The 19,963-nt window shown below is 39.3% G+C and overlaps 1 protein-coding gene across 3 annotated transcripts in view; it reads right to left on the bottom strand.

The window, feature by feature from the left end:
- Positions 1-19,963, bottom strand: part of slc9a1a (solute carrier family 9 member A1a) — a 30,846-nt gene that overhangs the window by 8,570 nt on the left and 2,313 nt on the right. For all 3 annotated transcript variants that reach the window (XM_046044675.1, XM_046044677.1, XM_046044676.1), the window contains exons 2-5: positions 10,260-10,732; positions 8,206-8,456; positions 4,283-4,500; positions 2,625-2,827 (exon numbers count right to left, since the gene is read on the bottom strand). In XM_046044675.1, coding sequence (XP_045900631.1) covers positions 2,625-2,827; positions 4,283-4,500; positions 8,206-8,456; positions 10,260-10,732 — 1,145 coding nt within the window. The remainder of the gene's footprint in view (positions 1-2,624; positions 2,828-4,282; positions 4,501-8,205; positions 8,457-10,259; positions 10,733-19,963) is intronic.

Raw genomic sequence — 19,963 nt, 5'->3', positions numbered from 1 at the left:
TGGCCTTAGCTAAAGACAGAGATAGGCTCTTATCACCCACTCCCTGCAAGAGTCAAGAGTGCCTTTAAAGCTGTAATGTTTTATAACCTTTCTGTGTCTCCATGCTCTCAGACTGACTTCTGCCACACATGTCCTGGTTTATAACAACATTAAAGGTAACTTAAAACAGAGCCACCGTGCTTGTGTTTTCATTCGCTGAAGTCAGGCAGAAGCTCAGTAGTATCACTCTCCACTATGGCTGATTCACAGACACAGCAGGTCTTCTCACTGCTTTTCACAACAACCCTGTTGCGTGTGGAAGATGTGAGGAAAGTTACAGATTTCAGCTTTCAGAATCAACTTCTTAAACTAATCTGCAAACCCACGTCCTAGTAAGATAAACACAATAAAATCCATCTCATTATCAATCCTAAATGATATAATTTTTGTCTTTCCATTGATCCCTGGACAGACATTCTTTGAAGTTGGGTAGAGTAAGGCAAAGATGTTTCTTGCAAGAACAAATTCAGCTTAAGATAAATCCTGAACTGCAAAGCTATGATGTCCTGTCTAGACAGAGAGTGATGTATTTTCAATTACAGTGAAGCAAAGTATTATTTTCAGTATCAGTAACCTGCAGTGTTTTCCCTGTGGATCCCTGTGATTATACTCTCAAGAGAAATGTGATCATAAGCATAACTGATGAGTGCATTCATCAACAAAAACAACTCAGTTTAAACCACTTTGTGTGTTTAAATTGTGTTTGTTACAGTGTATTTGGTTGCAAAGGAAGAACTGAGTTATTTCTAAACACTCGTCTCATGCTGCTAAACAAACTACTTAGGTGAAAAGTTCATTCTGGCAACCAAATGTTTTTTATTTTTAGATTTTTTATTTTCTACAGCTAAAAAATGTGTCTCAAACTTAACCCCACTGTAGCTTTCCTAGAAGCTTATTCATGTATAATCACATGGTCTTCTTCTGGTCATCAGCAGGACTAAGAAACAGTCACTGCCACAACCGAACGGTTCCAGGAATGCAAAAATCAAAACATCAGACCGATGTTTGGCTGCTGCTAGATTATAACCAGTAAAGCTTGAGTGTATTATTCTGCTCCTTAAAGAGATTAAGCTGTCAATCTGGTTTAACTGTAATAGCATAAAGTGGGTGACAGAAGATTCCTGTTCTTTGATAATGCCCAGTTCTGCAAACAGACATGTAAACACTCACCTTGTGCTTATTTCAATTCAACCACTCAAAATAGCCACCATAAATACAGGGATATATTTCATGGTTAACCCGAATGTTTGCATCCCACTTTAGGACAATCAGTGCAATTAAAAAAAAAGTCATCCAGGTGACATCCAAGAAACTGTTCGTACCTCAGTTTTACTGTGGGGGGAAATATAGTTTCTTACAGAAGTGAAGACCTGTGTTCAACTGGATAAACAATGACTCCTCATCTTTCTATGCTTGTGAATATGTTTGGTCATAAATACAGAAATATAAAACATTCTCTCGTTTATGGCTGGATAATAAATACAATTAGATCATGATTATCTTACTTTGTTACACAGATAGCATTTTTTTTTTTTTTTTTTAAATTGTCTGAATTCCATGTAACAAATACTAACAATAATTACAATAACCAATGACCCTTAAGCAGATATTTGACTAGCCAATCAGCCTACAAGCAAGTCCTGCACATTGCAGGTGAAAGCCCTTCCCTGGTCTGCATGTGTCTCAGCATCAGACTGCCAGTGCTGTATCATCAATAAAACATTTTTCTAATCTTCAGGGTTTTATTTTAGCTGTTTCTATTCTGGGTCCAATTCACAGCCAAGAGTCTTCCTACAGTTTCACGAGGAGACTGGTTTATCTGGCAGGACAGGGCTGATGCAGTTCATTGTGCTTTAAATGTGGGCAACGTGTAGGCCTATGCAATCACTGCCTGTTTGTCTTTATCTTCCCTTCATGTACTGTTTTTGTATGTTATATTCAAGTTCACTCAGAAGACACTTCTGAAGGAATGTGTCTCCACGTATTTTGTATTCTTTCTGCATGTTTAACTTTTCATGCATGAATTAGCTCACCTGCCTGTCTGTCTGTCAGCATGCAGACAAATTGAATCTGAAATGACATTTTCCTAAACCAGCTGGAGCAGTTTACTTCAAGACCAAAAAGAGCAAAGAAGACCCCTTGAGGTTGAGGAACTGATTGTGACATCAAATGGGCCGTTTTTCCAGGAAATGTTGCAAACTGACCTCTTTCTGCAAATACAGTGTTCCTTTTATGTTCAATCCTTGGCATGAGGATTAAGATTCACAATGTTTAACTGAATGGTTGCAAATAAAATGTTTCAATGTTCACTTTGTTGGTGTACCCCTCAGTGTGATGTAAGTGAAATGAGTGTGTAATATGCAATACATACAGAATACATACAGAACCCTACTTAGAATAGTGCCCTGAAAGCAACATAACAACCTGTAATGTTTTCAATATAAGTGAAGAGTCAAAGCGCAGGAATCTCTTTGCATAATTTCAATAGACCTCAATAACAAAAACTGAAGACATGTATTTTTTTAATTTCTCCTTCTAAAGTCTTTTTAGACCAAAACAAGACAACCTTAACTGGGTACTTGTACCTGAACAAAGACAGTGAAGAAGATAACAGTGATGATGGCAGTAAGGAACATCTCTCTCATGGGAAAGTGATCCTTGTTCAGCAGGAAGCCAAGGGAGAAGGCGATGGCACCTCGCAGGCCACCGTAAGCCACGATGAACTGGTCCTTGGTGGTCAGCTTGACGATGCGGAACTTGTTGATCACGAAGGTCAGACCAACCACACCTGGGAAGGACAATGTAATGAGAAACTGACATTGGGTTTGTTTTGTCAGAGCGTGTTGTGAATGTCTGTGTATGTTAAAGACCTTTGGTCAAAAAGTATTCTTTCGAGCCTTTTTTAAGATGCTGACGCCAGTGCTTGCCAATATGTTTAGACAATAACAAGAAAGTATATGAACATCAACATAATATACTTTCTGAACCATAATGTTTAGGATTTTTCAATATACTTTTCCTCATCTTTCCAGCTTACAAAGACTTGATGCTTGATATATCTAGTCTATCACAAGGAAAAACATATCCCCCAATGCATTTCCCCCCAAAAAACATGCACTGCTGATTTCTTTAAATCAATCTGCATTTGCAGACATGGTGTTATTTTAATTTTTAATATCACATTGAAAAAATGGGGGGAAAAGATGCTTTGGAGTGTACTCAGCAGTACTATAAACTATATTTAATTTAAACAACTTTAAACCAGCAAAAAAACAAGAACTTGAATTTTTTCCCCATCACAAGATCTTGTATCATGTGATAAATAAGATGTGCATGACTTTTCATAGCAACAATTCAGTCAAAGACAGCATTTATGCTTGGAAAGTTTGCTCAAAACCTCAAGCTTTTAAGGCTTAGAATGTTAAATGAAGACGAGAAGTCAGTATTACATCACTGAACTTATCTGATCTGATCTCTTCCTCAAACAACACTAATAACTAGTATGACATATCATCAACACCAGCGCTTCCTCTCACACAGCTGTGTGATGAAACATGATGGCAACATTTACTCTTACCAGCATTGCCAGTTTGCTTTTTGAGAACAAGATCTTTGTACACACACAGAAATCCTTTTAATATAAATCACAACTCATAGTTGTTGTACTATAATACATCTGTCTCCCTTGAAAAAGAATACCAAGCAACTTTACTTTTGGATTCGCATTTAAGCCCTGTTAATGACAAATCTGTTCAATTAAAAACACTTTAAAGAAGAAATCTGAAATTAGTAGGAAATTGAACCCGGGTCTCTCACACCAAAGGCAGGTACCTTTACAAATTAACAACACTTCCTCTGTTATTTGCCCTTTATATAGTGTTGTTACACACCGCAGCATGCTTCAAGTTCACTCAGAATTTTAAATCGAAGCGCTGCTTCCACCAGAAGTGTCTACACACTTTTTGTATTCTTTGCGTGCATTTGCTGTTCTGACAGTGAAGCCTGCACCAGAAGTGACTCCACAGAGGAGACCTGCAGACAGGGTGCAAAATTAACTTTTTTGTCTAGCACCCACTGGCTAGTCAATGTGTACCAGCCACACAATAGATTACCATTGTTTCTTGGCTGGTGAGAGACGTAAATCTACCAGGCATTTGCATATTTTACCAACATTTGGCTGGTGCTAATTTTGCACCATGCCTGCAGACAGACTGTCCTGAAAAATAACTGCAGTAGAACTAACCTATGACTCGTGCCACCAGACACAGAATGACAGTGACTGTGACGAAGGTCCAGTTCCAGGAGTGAGGTCCATCCACCGTGGCCACACCCAGAAAGATGAAGATTAGTGTCTCACTGACGCTGCTCCACATTTTCAGGAAGTACTTGATGGTGGTGTGAGACTTGTGGGATATGTTGGCCTCCACATAAGGTCGCATCACCGCACCACACGCTATCAACCTGGAAGGAGAAGAGGCAAACATTTGCTCAGTTGAAAGATAGTAAAAATTTGTACATGTAGTGGAGGTACACGCTATATATTTTAGGAAACATATTTTCATAGACTCCATGTTTTAAATTAGTTGTTTGTCTTGTCCCAAATGCTGGGATGTTTGTCATCCAAAACAAAATACTGGTGAGCATTTTTAAAATGCAGATGCAGTGATTTGACTTAAGTATTCAGCAAGAGTTTTCCACTAAAGGAATAGTGTAGTTACCCACTGATTATGGAAACATGACACCACAAAAGATGTCTCCATCCCTGTCTGGTGACCACTTCACTATTCTATTTTGGTGTCATGGAATGTATCTATTCAAAAATGTGGAGGCCAGAAATGAATGCCATCCATGTCCCATAAGCTGCACCAGCTGCTTCACTCCCCTCCATGTGATTATTGGTTTGGCTTTCAAGTCTTTTGGGGAATGATGAAAGGAATTCATATCAGTAAGCTGTTTCACTTCTTAATAAACAGGTGATATGAAAAAAAAACCTCAACAGTTTTTGATGTGAGGTGCAAGAAGCCAGCCACAGGCTTTGGAAGAGATTGTCCTTGAAGCTACGCATCCTTTGCCCCTGACTCAGAGGGGAGACTCAGTATATCATCGCCTCCTGTCTGCAACATCAATAACTCGTAGCACCTTAAACAGAAAATGGATTGAAATATCCCGGAGGCTGATGAGAAACGACACTTCAGAGAATGTTGGGATCCCAATAAATTTAAGTTTGGTTTAGGTGCTGTTATCAGTTCAATTCATTATACCACTGGTTATACGCCACGATGTACACTCAAAGTTAAATTGATTTTCTCTACAGTGACAAGTATGCAGATAGACCATGACATCTAATCACTGAGGTAAAATCCCTCCCTATATTAAAAACATGTAATACAAGAGGGACGTCCCTGAAACACCAAGAGTATTTCACAGATACCAGACAGCTAAAGGCTAACATGCTCACAATGACAATATCACCATGCCAATGTTCAGCAGGTATAATGTTTAACATGTTCCCCATCTTATAGTATTTTTCAACAAAACAGTTCCAGGATCTATGGAACCATGGGAACTAAATTCGGGAACAGTGAAGACTGGGCACATTAAAAAAAATGATGGCTTGAAAAAATTGCTTAGCACTAAAAACAAAGTGCTGCAGGTGGCTGATGGGATTGTCATTAATAGTTTTTCCAGGCATTTGGTCTGAAAAAGTTCTGGACAACATGAATACATGTATCTAATGTCTTGTTTTGGCAATCCATCTTAAAGTTGTCAAGATGTTCCACTAAAAAACAAAAATGGCGACCTCATGATGGTGAAGGAGTTTTTTCCTCTGGGGACCATGCATGTACACAATTTCATTTCTATCCTTCCAATAGTTGTTAAGATACACGCGGCTAGTGCTGCTGACAATCAATGAAAAACAGTAAACTGTGGTAAATAAGTATGACGTGAAACTCTTCAGACCAAACACAGAGCAAATGTTTCATACAAATTACATACAAAGTCAATGCAATGAGGCAAATAGGGGAGAATTGGTGGAGAGAGAAAAGAAAAGAAAACTTTAGGACTACATGGTAAGTTCTGAACTTACGTCTTTTTTACTTTATTACCAGCGTTAGTTGTCTTTTCAGTACTCTCTAATATTGGCTAATGGGTGCGAATATTTTCAGTTTGTGAAATATTCCAAAAAACACAAAAATTAGTTTGGTCTCAAACAGATCTCTTCCTCAAACGGTGAAAACGGCTAAAAACAGAAAACGATTAAACTTACTTGCACATCACAATGTGACATTACAATTACATTTATTCATTTATGGTGGATAGAAAAAGTCTACACACCCCTGTTAAAATGCCAGGTTCTTATGATATAAAATAATGAGACAAAGATAAATCATGTCAGAACTTTTTCCACCTTTAATGTGACCTATAATGTGAACAATTCAATAGAAAAACAAATTGAAATCTTTGAGGGGGAAAAATGAAAAATAAAACCCCTCATATAACCTGGTTGTATAAGTGTGCACACCCTTAGACTAATACTTTGTTGAAGCACCTTTTGATTTTATTACAGCAGTCTGTCTTTTTGGGTAGGAGTCTATAAGCATGGCACATCTTGACACTCTTCTTTGCAAAAGCGCTCCAAATCTGTCAGATTGTGCGGACGTCGCCTGTGCACAGCCCTCTTCAGATCACCCCACAGATGTTCAATTGGATTCAGGTCTGGGCTCTGGCTGGGCCATTCCAAAACATTAATCTTCTTCTGGTGAAGCCATGCTTTTGTGGATTTGGATGTGTGCTTTGGGTCGTGCTGAAAGGTGAACTTCCTCTTCATCTTCAGCTTTCTAACCGACACCCAAAGGTTTAGTGCCAAAATTGCCTGGTATTTGTAACTGTTCATTATTCCCTCCACCCTGACTAAGGCCCCGGTTCCAGCTGAAGAAAAACAGCCCCAAAGCACGATGCTGCCACCACCATGCTTCACTGTGGATATGGTGTTCCTTGGGTGATGTGCAGTGTTGTTTTTGTGCCAAACATACCTTTTGGAATTATGGCCAAAAAGTTCTACCTTGGTTTCATCAGACTATAACACATTTTCCCACATGCTTTTGGGGGACTTGACGTTTGTTTTTGCAAACTTCAGCCGTGCTTGGATGTTTTTCTTTGTAAGAAAAGGCTTCCATCTTGCCACCCTACCCCATAGCCCATTCATATGAAGAATACGGGAGATAGTTGTCACATGTACCACACAGCCAGTACTTGCCAGAAATTCCTGCAGTTCCTTTAATGTTGCTGTAGGCCTCTTGGAAGCCTCCCTGACCAGTTTTCTTTTCGTCTTTTCATCAATTTTGGAGGGACATCCAGTTCATGGTAAAGTCACAGTTGTGCCATATTTTCTCCACTTGATGATGACTCTCTTCACTGTGTTCTAATGCTTTGGAAATTCTTTTGTACCCGTCTCCTGACTTGTGTCTTTCAACAATGAGATCTCTCTGATGCTTTGAAAGCTCTCTGCGGACCATGGCTTTTGCTCGGAGATGCAACTAAGAAAATATCAGGAAAATCCTACTAGAACAGCTGAACTTTATTTGTGATTAATCAGAGTCACTTTAAATGATGGCAGGGGTGTAAGGACTTCTAGTTAACCTGAGTTTGAATGTGATTGGTTAATTCTGAACACAGCCACATCCCCAGTTATAAGAGGGTGTGCACACTTATGCAACCAGGTTATTGTAAGGTTTTAATTTTTAATTTTTCCCCCTTGAAGATTTCAGTTTGTTTTTCTATTGAATTGTTCACATTAAAAGGTGGAAAAAGTTCTGACATGATTTATCTTTGTCTCATTATTTACATCATAAGAACCTGGCATTTTAACAGGGGTGTGTAGACTTTTTCTATCCACTGTAGCTGACGCTTTTATCCAAAGCAACTTACAATTGCTATATATGTCAGAGGTTGCACACCTCTGGAGCAACTACACATTGGTATGTCACAGTGGATTCGAACCTGGGTCTCTCACACCAAAGGCATGTGTCTTATCCACCACAATGAAAATGTTATTATGGAATAGTGGTGGGAGTGACAGCATTCAGTACATAAAGAAGATTCTGAAAATGTGCTATTCTGCTTGTCTCTCCAAGTCTATCTACATAACCACCTCCCCAAACTTACGCCATGATTCCAGAGAGATGGAACATCTCAGCTGACAGGTAGGCCATGTAGCTGTACACAAAGACAAAAAGTGGCTCGATGACACGTGTGTGGGATGTGAAGCGTGAGGTGAAGGCGGCCAGGATCCCATAGATAGCTCCTACTAAAACGCCACCCAGTGCAACCACCAGGAAGGAGATGACTCCCAGGACCGCATCCATCACAGTCACTGTGCCAACACCTGCATACTCCTCAAACAGGTGGTATAACACCTAGGAATGGGAGAAAGAGGGAGGAAAAGAGGGAACGATAAAAAATACTTTAAGAAACACTGTGCTGATTAAGATACATAACAAAAGCAGGTAAATGTTTACAACAGAAAAGTCTGTTGAGAAGGGATAATGAAAACTATATACATGCACTATGTGGCTGTATTGTGGCCGTGTTCAAAAGAGGAACACAGAATAAAGATGTCATAATGGTTCCACCTTGTACAAAACCCACAGTGTAAATGTTACAACACATCACAAATCCACAACCAAAGGTCCCAAAGCACGTCACATCATCAAGACGTGAAATCAAATCAAATGTATTTTTACTTGTTTAGCGTTACCGCTATATTGTTTCTAAGAGGATTTATTGCATTGAAACTACTCAATATAGTTGGATTTCAAACAGCAGTAATTATGTTCAAAGCTAGAAACAACCTGTTGCCTGGTAATATACAGAAAAGGTTTTCTGAAAGAGGGGAGGTTTCGACTTAAGGGGAAAGTCAAATTTTCAAACTATTAGGAAAAGTTTCTGTTTATCTGTCTATGTAGTTAAATTGTGGTTCAGAGGTACAGAGAAATACACTGCTAATAATCACTTGGGGTTTTATTGAATTATTTGCAGGATGTGTATATTGCTATGTCAATATAACTATATTTGAATATGTATTTTCTTTGATTATAGATTTATTATTTCGGTAAATGTATTATCTTGTAGTTATTTTAAAAATTTAAATTAAAAATTAAATAAAAATCTATCTATCTGTCTCTCTATTCATCCATTATAAAACATAATATATTGGTACATTTTAAAACACTTGTTAGCCAGTAAATTTAAAGAGATTTCAGGTTCCACACCGGACATCATCGCAATCTTACTGAACATGCTTTTCTTTTGCAAGGGAAAAGACAACTGCAACATTTTGTGCCAATTGGATAAAACAATACTTAAAAGTTCTGTACCAAGCCTTTGCTAAGTATCTCATTATGGAGATATACAGACTCCAGGCTAATCATGCAGATTGACTGCCTAGTGCTCCCAGACTGATGAGCTCTGCTCTCACCACGGCCTATACACCAAACAGCCTGCAACAAGGCTGTCGCGCTTGTTTTGAAGCCAAAATTGGATCTGGGCGTATGACCTGGAGACAATGGCTGTCAGTGAATGAGCATGCAAAGTATTTGAGATAAAGATACTACGGGTGAATATTTAGCACAGTATTAACATGCTAGTTGATTTCAAAAACACTGGGTGTTAAAAATAAAGGTGACGTCTCAGATAACTATGATGCTAGTATTGTCAGTAACTTTATACTGTACATGGTGCTGTTCGGGAACAGGCCAGCTAACAGTTGAGCTAAGGATTACTGTGTGTAGACAGGCTAGTTAGTGGATTGATATTGCTGTGTGTTGACAGCTGAAGTCTAATTATAAGGTTAAAAGTTTATTCAATATACAACCTCACCCGATGATAACACCAAGTAACTTGAGTTTTTATCTGCTTCACGGACTACTAAACCAGCCAATTTTAATCGCATCAGGATGCTCTACATAGGGCAACAAAGTTGTTGTTTACAACTCCAACCATATTACAACCGTTTAAGTAATAATTTTACTTCTGAGGGCTACAGGCAAGCCAAGTGGTCACACTGCAGTTTATTTTATGTAGTCTTGACAGAGAACTGACTCTAATCTACCTTTACTGTGGCACTGATAAAACAATAAATGCATTCTCTTATAACAAATGGAAGCATTAAAGTCTGTTTCCAACCACATTGTGGCCTATTCCCTATTTTGGTCACTCACCACAGTGACAGCATCATTGAGCAGAGATTCGCCAAACACCAAGATGTGCAACAGTTCATTGATGTGGATCTCCTCAAACACCGCTAGCACAGCAACGGGATCCACAGCTGAGATGATGGAGGCAAACAACAGGCAAGGCAGGAGCTCTATCGTATGGAGACTGGATGGATTGTTTGGCTGGATCTGACACACAGCATACAGAAGGCCCCCGATGAAGAAGGCATTCCACAAGGTCCCCACAACAGCAAACATCAGGATGGTGCCCAGGTTCTCCATGAAGGGACGGATGGGCAGGAAGTAGCCAGCATCTAGGATGATGGGCGGCAGCAGGCAGAGGAAGAACAATCTGGAATCCAGCACTGGGGGGAGATCTTCTCCGGCTAGTTTGATGAGCCCCCCCACCAGAAGACCCACCACAATCAACAGGCAGCTCTCTGGCACAATACTGGACAGACGAGGAATCAGGTGGAAGCCTGGGAAAATTTACAAGAAAAAAGACAAGATGCAAGGGCATGGAGAGAGACAAAGGACAAGAATGAGGGAGTGATTTTTCAGGAAATTCACTGCAGTATTTTATACCTTAGAAGTATTTGTGCGTGTGTGTGTGTGTGTGTGTGCGCAGAAGTGATAAGATTAACTGGAATTGTTCCCATCTGTTTTCTCACTTGTAAACACTGCAAAGCTGAAGACTTTCCAAGACAACACTACAGGAGGCAAAACTGTCACTGACACTGCGCACTTTTTGAGTAGTAGCACCACGTAGATAACAAATTGTAGAGCACTCATAGGTACAAACAAACAAACATACATACATTACTGGATAGTTTGTACTCATAAATGTTATTTCAGCAATATTCTGCACAGTTAAAGTGTGCAGGAAAGGAGGGAAACGCTTCTGATTGTTGTGTAGGCTGTGCAGATATGGCAGAGCTTGCTCAGAACTGTTATTTTCAGCATATGAATAAAGTGATACCTCCAGTTTTGAAGTTGTAGGTTGGGAAAGAACTGTGTGCTGTGTAGTTACTGGAATGACACATCAGCTAACACCATTGTCCTTGTGAATTCAAGAAGGGAAGAAAATGGAAATAGTATGCAAAACATTAATCGTAGACAGATCTCACATGAAGTCGTGGCTGCAATTTAAATACACATGCCATGAGCACCCAGAGAGGCTAATAAAAAGTGCTGCCTGTGAAATGAAGAGAGAATCTTTCAACTTCAATTTGTCTCTTCGTTTACATACTAATCCAATTTTGGAGGACTTCCACATAATTGAAACAACCTTTAGCAACTACTTGCTATTGCTCAAGACAGAGTGGCCAAAACCGGTTTGACTTGATAAGCCTTTTTTTTACTAAACAGGCCCCTTACCAAACAGACAAACCCAACAAGGGTAAGTAAGGTGACTTTAGAGTTGGGTTGTTGTTTTTTGGGTCAAGTTTTGTACTTTTATTTTGAAAATTTAATGGTCTGCTTCCGCAGACAGAGTGAAAGCTGACGACTCGCATTCAGCGAGCTAACTCAGTAGCACAAAGAACACAGGAATGGCAGGGAGATGAAGAGGGGAAAAACAGTGTGTCAGGCCAGAATATATGTGAAATAAGGGTTTATTCTGACCAAACCAGAGTTGGTGATTGTTGGAACATTAAAAAGAAGAACCATGATGTTTTGGGGGAGGTTTATTTAGTTTCTGTTAAGTTTAAAAGAAGTTGTGTTTGAGTAAACAAGGCAATTAAGCTAGTCTTCATTTGAAAAACTTGAATTCAGAAGGTGTACGGTTTTTCTGTTTAGTTAATAGGTGTAAGAATATTTTATATAGTGAGTTTATTTTGTTATTTATTTGACTAAGAGCTTGTGGAACACTCGCTGCTCCCAGTTGAAACTACTTGCTCGACTATATAGGTAATCACTGGTTGGGCTTTTGGTGGCTGGTTGGAAACTTAACATATCGCACACCTCTAGTGAACATGGGACCATAAATACTATCACCCTGAGCTGTGGTGAAGTTTCATATGAAACAATAAACACAATCAAGGCTACATAAATACACAGTGAGGTGACAGGATAAGACTTCAAAGAGATTGCAGCGTGCATCCCATAGTGAGAAGTCTTTCCCCGGCTATATTTACTGTACACTACAGCAGCATGGGGTCATTTTCCAGCTGCCAATGTACCTGCCGACGACATGGTGCATTAACACTAACACACAAACACACACAGAAATGTAAACCAAATAAAGCTACATTGTCACACACAGGCTAAACAATCTTATAGGGGTAGAAAATATGACAGATAACAGAGAACATATTCTGGCAGTACAGCAGATAATGATGCTACTTTTATAACTCTCTGAATTTGACACATTTTTGGAATTTCATAGAGTTATGTGCAAACACTATCGTTGATGGTGGAGGCTCACGTGAGAGATGGTCCTTGCTTCACATTACATGCCCAAAAAGATTGTATTTCATTGTGATTGAGACAGTAAGACCAGTATTTTGTAGTCTGTGTGTATTTACATACAGAGGCAGGGACTGACATATCCACCCTAAGCAACAGCTATTCTACAGAAATATGTTGTCTAACCTCTGCAGTAATTTTAGATTCAAATGGTAACATTCACATAGAATTTTAACCTAAGATGCTTGGATAAATGCACCCAAAGCAGCACATGTTAAATCAATAAGCACCACAGCTACAAAGCTTAAGCTATTAAGGCCAAGAATGGATGGTGCAGTGACAGCAGCACCATCTGGCACAGTAACCACAGGGTGTGTTCCCTCCTGAGCAAAGAAGGGAGGGACAGGCAGGTGAACGTTTGCTCAAAAAGGATTGCAGAGGAGCTAATCAATATTCACTCATTGGCACGTTGCACAGTTTGTTATGTAATGGCGAGGGCTTGTACACAGTAAACCAGTTAACAACAATTCTGACAGCAAGTACATAGATAATTTATGAGATACGAGCTGGAATTATATTTAACCCTTACTTTATCATTTCAATGTTGCAGGGTTTTGTTTTAACAGTATGTGAAAGTTTAGCATCATAAGTCCTCTGCAGGAATACAAGACATATGAGGTGGGGGATATTTATACTTGGACAGCATGAGGACAAAACTATTAAGTGTTTCAGCACACAAGCTCAATAATTGCATGTCTGTGGATTATACAGCTGCATGCAGCTGGAGAACTGAAGACAGCGAGGAAGCCTTTATCTTAAATGGTCTAAGGAGCCCTAAATTTTCAAGATAAACGAGATGTCGGCCAACTGCTTTTCTCTTTTCAATGCACTTGCTGTATTAGAAAACAGGGACCATGCCAACTCCATAGAGGTTTAGCATTCAGGTGGGTTAACACACATGTTCTGGGATAAATGCATGAAACACAGCTGCCTAAAGAGAAACCTTATCTGACCTTACCCTGACGCTTTATGTCAATTCAAAGCCAGTTCTGAGACTATACAAAGCACAATGTCTCTTCAGAAGAAAGCATCAGTTTGTTTCCTGGAGGATTCAAAATGAAAGCTAAATTACCACATTAATGTTCACAACATCTCAACCCCCTGTTACATAAGAAGCTGTGGCTTAAAATGTCTATGACGTCAACACTACAGAGATCTCTGTTTAGCGTGGGGTACACCAGATTACACAAGTGGGCCTGCACACCTCCAGTAAGCTAATTGGTTCCCATCTGAGAAATCTTATAGATTACTTTGACAGGCCTTCCACAGAAATGACTTAAAAATTCTGCCAGTAAATATCACTTTATCATCACCTTGCTTTATTACAAACAGGTGTAAAGTCTTGCAAAGAATTTAAAGACGTCCACTGTTCCACAATATGGATTTAACAGCTCATATCTGTATGTATGGTTTACTAAACACACAACGTATTTATCATACCATGGCATGTACATATGTTTAGCATTCTCTTTGATGGAAGATAAGCATGTTCTGCCTGTTGCAGGCTGACAGAGGGCAGCAGATGGTAGTGCATAAACCAAGGTGTTATGGGATCCAAAGAAACAAGGTCTGCAAACAAAGAGCATTTACTTCTACAATTCAAATCTTGAGGGGACTTGTGCTCTACATTTCTGAGCAAACATACAGCATGATATCAGGTCATATGGTTGCACTGCTAATACTGCAAGAAGGTAGCAAATTACCAAGAGGTCAAGGGTTCTGTAGCAAATTCAACATTGTTGTCTTTCCATATCATAGCCTCACAATTCTCATATTTAAATATTAGATAAGCTAAATATTAAATCTGTGACAGCATGAGACCTTACATTTTTGAGTCTGTATGAAAACGTGGTATTTTTGTATTTTTGAATTAGCCTGTCAATTTGCCATTTGTGTCAATGGAATGGAAATGAATTTGTGTTTTTATTGTGTAATTTTCAGTGAATACCCTGACATACCAGGACGTGCCCATGTTGCACTGCAGAAGCTGTGGAATAACCTACCTAATAATACCTCAACTGTTTGACTGACCAAGTTCAAAGAAAGTCAGCACAGAACCTTTAATAAGATCGGTAGTGTAGTCCTCATGAAAAGGACAAACAGGTCATTACTAGAGGAACTAAACGTATTACTGCCTTGAGCAGTGGTACACTCCACACTGGATCCAACAATGACACTCTAAATTATCCATTATCATTCATGGATGGCCAGGAGGGACCAGTGAAGACTGTGCATGCTGAAGAACCAGGACATGAATTCTGAGACAAAAAGCCATTTCAGGATCAGTATTGACCTTTCTAAATGTAAAAACTCTCAACACGTCCTCGACCTCGGACAAAAAACTCAGTCGAGGAAGCCCAGGCTAAGTGGTGACACACATTCTTAAATCTCTCCTGCATGACTCCCATAATGGCCTTCAGTGTTCATCAAGTGAAGAGCCACACCACTAGAGATAAGTAAAAAGAGGGGCAGTGCACTGCAAAGAGTAACGCATGTCACACAACTGCAGTTAAGACATATACACATATATATAAAAACACACACACACACACACACACACACACATATATATATATATATACACAGAATTCTTCAACTATAAGATCAGGCAGTTCATCCTGGCCACTTGTCAATAACGGCAGGCACTGTGTCCTTGCCCCATTTCCTCCTGAGAGCTGTTATGCAGCAAAGGATATTGAAAACCGGCAATGGGTAACAGCTCTTTCACTTCTACATGTGTACCCAGCACAGCCTGGTACTTGCTACACATGACCATTTCCAAATCGAGGAACTGTGTCCTGTTGCCAGGTGACTAATTGTATACTGGCAACCAAATCTGCTGGATCTAGCGAGCACAAAAGGGAGAAAACGGCTGCTTTGTTAAGGAAGGTGATTGATGATACATTCATTGATTTCCTAGAAATCAAGATGTTAAATTGAATGGCAAGCTTTCCACCACAACATACTGCGGTTCACAGAAAGGTCAAGACAACTAATTTCATGCAGGCCTTGATAGAAGAAAATAGTTTAGTTTTAATTTTCTCTATGTATTGTCTGTGTTTAGATAAAGTATTTTCTATTAATTAATTAATTCTTAATTTACCTGCTTTTCTATATGTAAGTAAGCTGTGTTGAGAGAAACTTATTCACCTTGATTAACAGACCCTTGTGAGTGAAACCACTAGTTTCACTACTGTTGCATTGTGATGAGTCACACCTTAACTATTATGTGAAGCCAACTTGTTCCAGAATCTCAGGCGCTCTCCGATTTGGTCTTTTGTCATTACATTAGAAATCTAAATAACATTGAAGTGTAACCTGTTTTATTCAGGAAAGTCCAGAATTCAATTTGCCTCTTTACTTTTTGAAACAGACATGTATTGAGCCTATGTAAATCCATTCAGACAGACTTCTATGTAAGGCTATCTGGAGAAAAAGATTTGTAGGCAGGGGCATCTTTACAGTACATCAGACACACATTTTACTTTCATCAAAGAAACTGCAGCTTCTGCGATTTAGATATTGTACTTGGCCATATTGTGATAATATTTCGATTAATTGGGTTGGTTCTCTCAGATGCCCTCCCCCCTGTGGCTGATACTGAACACTAGGGCTGAAACGATTCATCGAGTCAATTGATAAATAAAATGCAGACACAAATTCTTTGCATTGATACTTCGTTTAATCCATATAACTATACAGCACAGTGTTTCAACTGTTGCACATTGCACTTAGGCTGTGAACAGGACGTGATTATGATGCCGCTGTTTGCAAAGTGGAGGAAGAGAGAGGGACAAAGAAGAAAGTGTCCAAAATATGGGATTATTTCAAGCTAAAAAAAACAACAACCCTGTAATGTCATAGTCCGTCCACCGTAAAACAAAACTTATGTCACCTCGGCATCTGATCACAAATCATCCGGTATTCTGCCAGCAGACCACAGACAAGGTAAGAGTAACAGCAACTTTAGCATTTAACTGAAATCATGATTGATTGTTGAGTTAGCCAAAGGAAGCCACAATCCTCAGCTGAAAATGTACACACGTGCGTTTGTTGTTCTCCTTTTTGGGCCGTGAGTTGTAACCTCACAGTCTAGAGTTCACTGGTTGTTGGGGAGCTGCACCTCCAGCTCTCTCTGTAGCTCAGATAATCCCTGCTACCTGCATGTGCTAATCCATCCTTTCACCCATATTCTTTGTCTTTATATTTGCTATCTTTATAATAACAAAAAGCTGTTTCGTGTTCAGGATCGCTCATTTCCCGTTTCATGTGTATTTTCTTCACAAAATGTGGTTTGGAGACCTGTGTCGGGTGACGCAGCTCCTGTAGTGTGTGACCCCCTGTCACCGATCAGTCAGGCAGTGTGAACGCCACAACGACTTCAAGACTCCCGTCAAGTTGTGTAGTGTGAACAGCACGACCATCGGCCAAAGCCCACTTGTATAGCACTCGGGTGATGTTTCTGTTTGTAAAGCAGCTGTCTGGTTGTTGGTCTGATGTTTACTGTATGACACACTATGAATTTCCGAAAGGACCAATAAATATCTATCACCTATAAACATGCACAGCCGATTCCGTTACGGGGGGGACACATCAATGAATCGTAGAATTAATTTATAGAAGCTTCGAATACTAAAATCATCGTTAGCTGCAGCCCTACACATCTTGGGTGCTGATAGTCTCTTTTCCTTCCTTAGAGTATTAGCTTAGCTCCGCCCACACCTTTTGTTTAGCTTGTTGTTTCCTGTAACCATGTATATGATCCTGTCCAGAAACTCAGTCTGGTCCAAGATAATTCTACAGCTTCGTTGTGAACTTCTGTCTCCACGTTGAATAATACTCATCCTAACCAGCCACACAATTGGACCCAACGGAAATTTTCTTTCAGACCTTGTCCTGGAAAACAGTGCTGTGTAAAGACAAGCCTCTGTGGGTCATTGTTTGATTGTATGATGTAGATCATGGTGCTCCTCAAGTTGCTTGTGCAAGACCAGTGTTGGTTTAAATTATTAATAATGTTGTGCTGCTGGTATATTTCAGTATGATCCCTGATGCCATATCTGCACAATACTACTGACTCACACAGGTGATCTCTAGCAAAGGTCATGTTTCTAAGCAACAGTGAGGTTTGACGTTATCACCGCAACAGTGAGGTTTGACCCTTCACAAGCACTTCTTCCACTATCACTACTGAAGTGCTAGTGTAGATACTACCAGTAGCTCCAACTTTGACCTCGTCTTACAATTGACAAAAGATGGTCTTGTTTCATAGAGACAAGAATAATTTAAGACAGTTATTTCTATGATGGTAAAGAGTCTAAGCCACTGATCTACCCATGAGGCTATTTTTTAAACATCAAATAATTAATGAAACATACTCATAGCTTCTGTCTACACTTTGACAAGGCATTTGACTCTCTAAGTCTTAAGCTGCAAATTCAAAGGTAAATCCACAGCTGATTCTGTCACGATTTCAGTTTTGTCAACAAAATGTTGTGATTAAATAAAAAAATATACACCAACTGTAGAAGGAGGTACTACGAGGGACACATACTGTTCAAGAATGAAAACAGAGCTTTATGGGTCAACCCAGTGATACTGTCTTCCACCTTAGTTATCATCAATTGTTTACAATAGATTAAGCAATCCTTTCAGGAATGGGCAGGCCTCTTAGGGAACCATTTACTCGGCAAACAAATGAGCTAAACAATTGCAGCATTCCTGAGATAGTGTTAATCAAGACTTAATGGATTTCAGAAAATTAAACATCTGTGCAGCTTATCAACTACACACAGTGAAACCAGATTTAAGAAGTCCGCTAAATAAAAGGCAAAAAACAACCCACAGCGTTGCAGTTCACGCATTCAAAATCTCCACTCACCACTCACAGAGAGCAGCTCAATCCCAAACTATGGAGAGCATAGGCCTACATTAATTGCCATTTTATGATTGACCTGTAATTACAAATACTGACTGTGTTAATAATAAACAAAGCTTGTGTTGACAGAATCGAGTTCAATTCTTTATTTGCACTGTCAAATCATCCTCGATAATCATGGTAATAAAACTGCAGCACCGCTGAGAACATGACTACACTTGTAAAATAATTGCAAGCAGAGCACGGTCTGGCTCGCTACTCTCCATAAAGTAAGGTACTAGCAACCAAAAATGTTTTAATATTTTGCATTCTTGTTGAACAGATAATGCCATATAACAGCATCACAAACTAGCTAACAAACCACAAAAAAAGTTCTGTGCTCCCAATCACAGGGATCAAGATCCAGGTTGCAGTCCAACACTCCAACAATATGTGTGGCTTTCGTGTCACACTGAAAGAACACACACACACTTTCTCTTAAACTTGTTTGGCCAATTGTGAATTATAATGGAAGGTGAGACTAACTGCACGTATGGATGTCAAACTTGTTACAAGGAGTCTCGCTAGAAGAGGGGAATACTGGAATCAAACGGCTTCACAGCCACCAAGGTAATTACCAAAAGGTGTGTCCCATTGCATGTTCATGTATTACTAGTGAACATTATCAGATTTAACCTAACTGAAATGTCAACCTGAAAGTTGATACTGGGTGGTAGTTTGATGATAATATAAATAATAATAATAATAATAATAATAATAATAATAAGCATTACGCCCTACAGTGTAGCCTACTCATTATTGTTTTTAACTGCTGGTGAATGTGGAATAATATAATTTAGAAACTTCTTATTCTTCCTGATTATAACCACACAGATACTTTCAAACACACCCTTCCTCTAAACAAAAAAAAATAAAAAATAAAAAACTGTATCACTTTATCACTATAAAGTCATCATGACTTTATAGTAAGCTTCCAGCGCCAATTACAGCTTTTGACACAAGTTGATAACTAGTTATTTCTGTATTGGTCTGTACCCTTATTACAAGAGCCAATCCAGAGTATAACTCATAAATACAAGGGCTTTGCCACTTACTTTAACACTGTTGGGGCATATTCTCAGTAAAATTACATCCCCTGGGTTTTGATTTATATTAAAAGCTTTTGCACTGGGTATAACCAATTCAAGAAAAGTATTTGAGGGAGAAATAAGGGCAGAAAGGCACCATGCACGCAGGCAGGGATGCTTTAGAAATAAAAGGACTGAGGATGTGCTTTTAGGCTTGTAAGATATTAAGTCCACGAACATGAATCAGATGCTGGTCCAAGGCTGAGCAGTGTAGCAGCCACACTGAATTACCCACAACC

Source organism: Micropterus dolomieu, linkage group LG03 (genome assembly GCF_021292245.1).
Source record: "Micropterus dolomieu isolate WLL.071019.BEF.003 ecotype Adirondacks linkage group LG03, ASM2129224v1, whole genome shotgun sequence".
Classification (NCBI taxonomy): Eukaryota; Metazoa; Chordata; class Actinopteri; order Centrarchiformes; family Centrarchidae; genus Micropterus; species Micropterus dolomieu.
The sequence above is the reverse complement of the archived record's forward strand: the minus strand, read 5'-3'. Positions and strand labels throughout refer to the sequence as shown.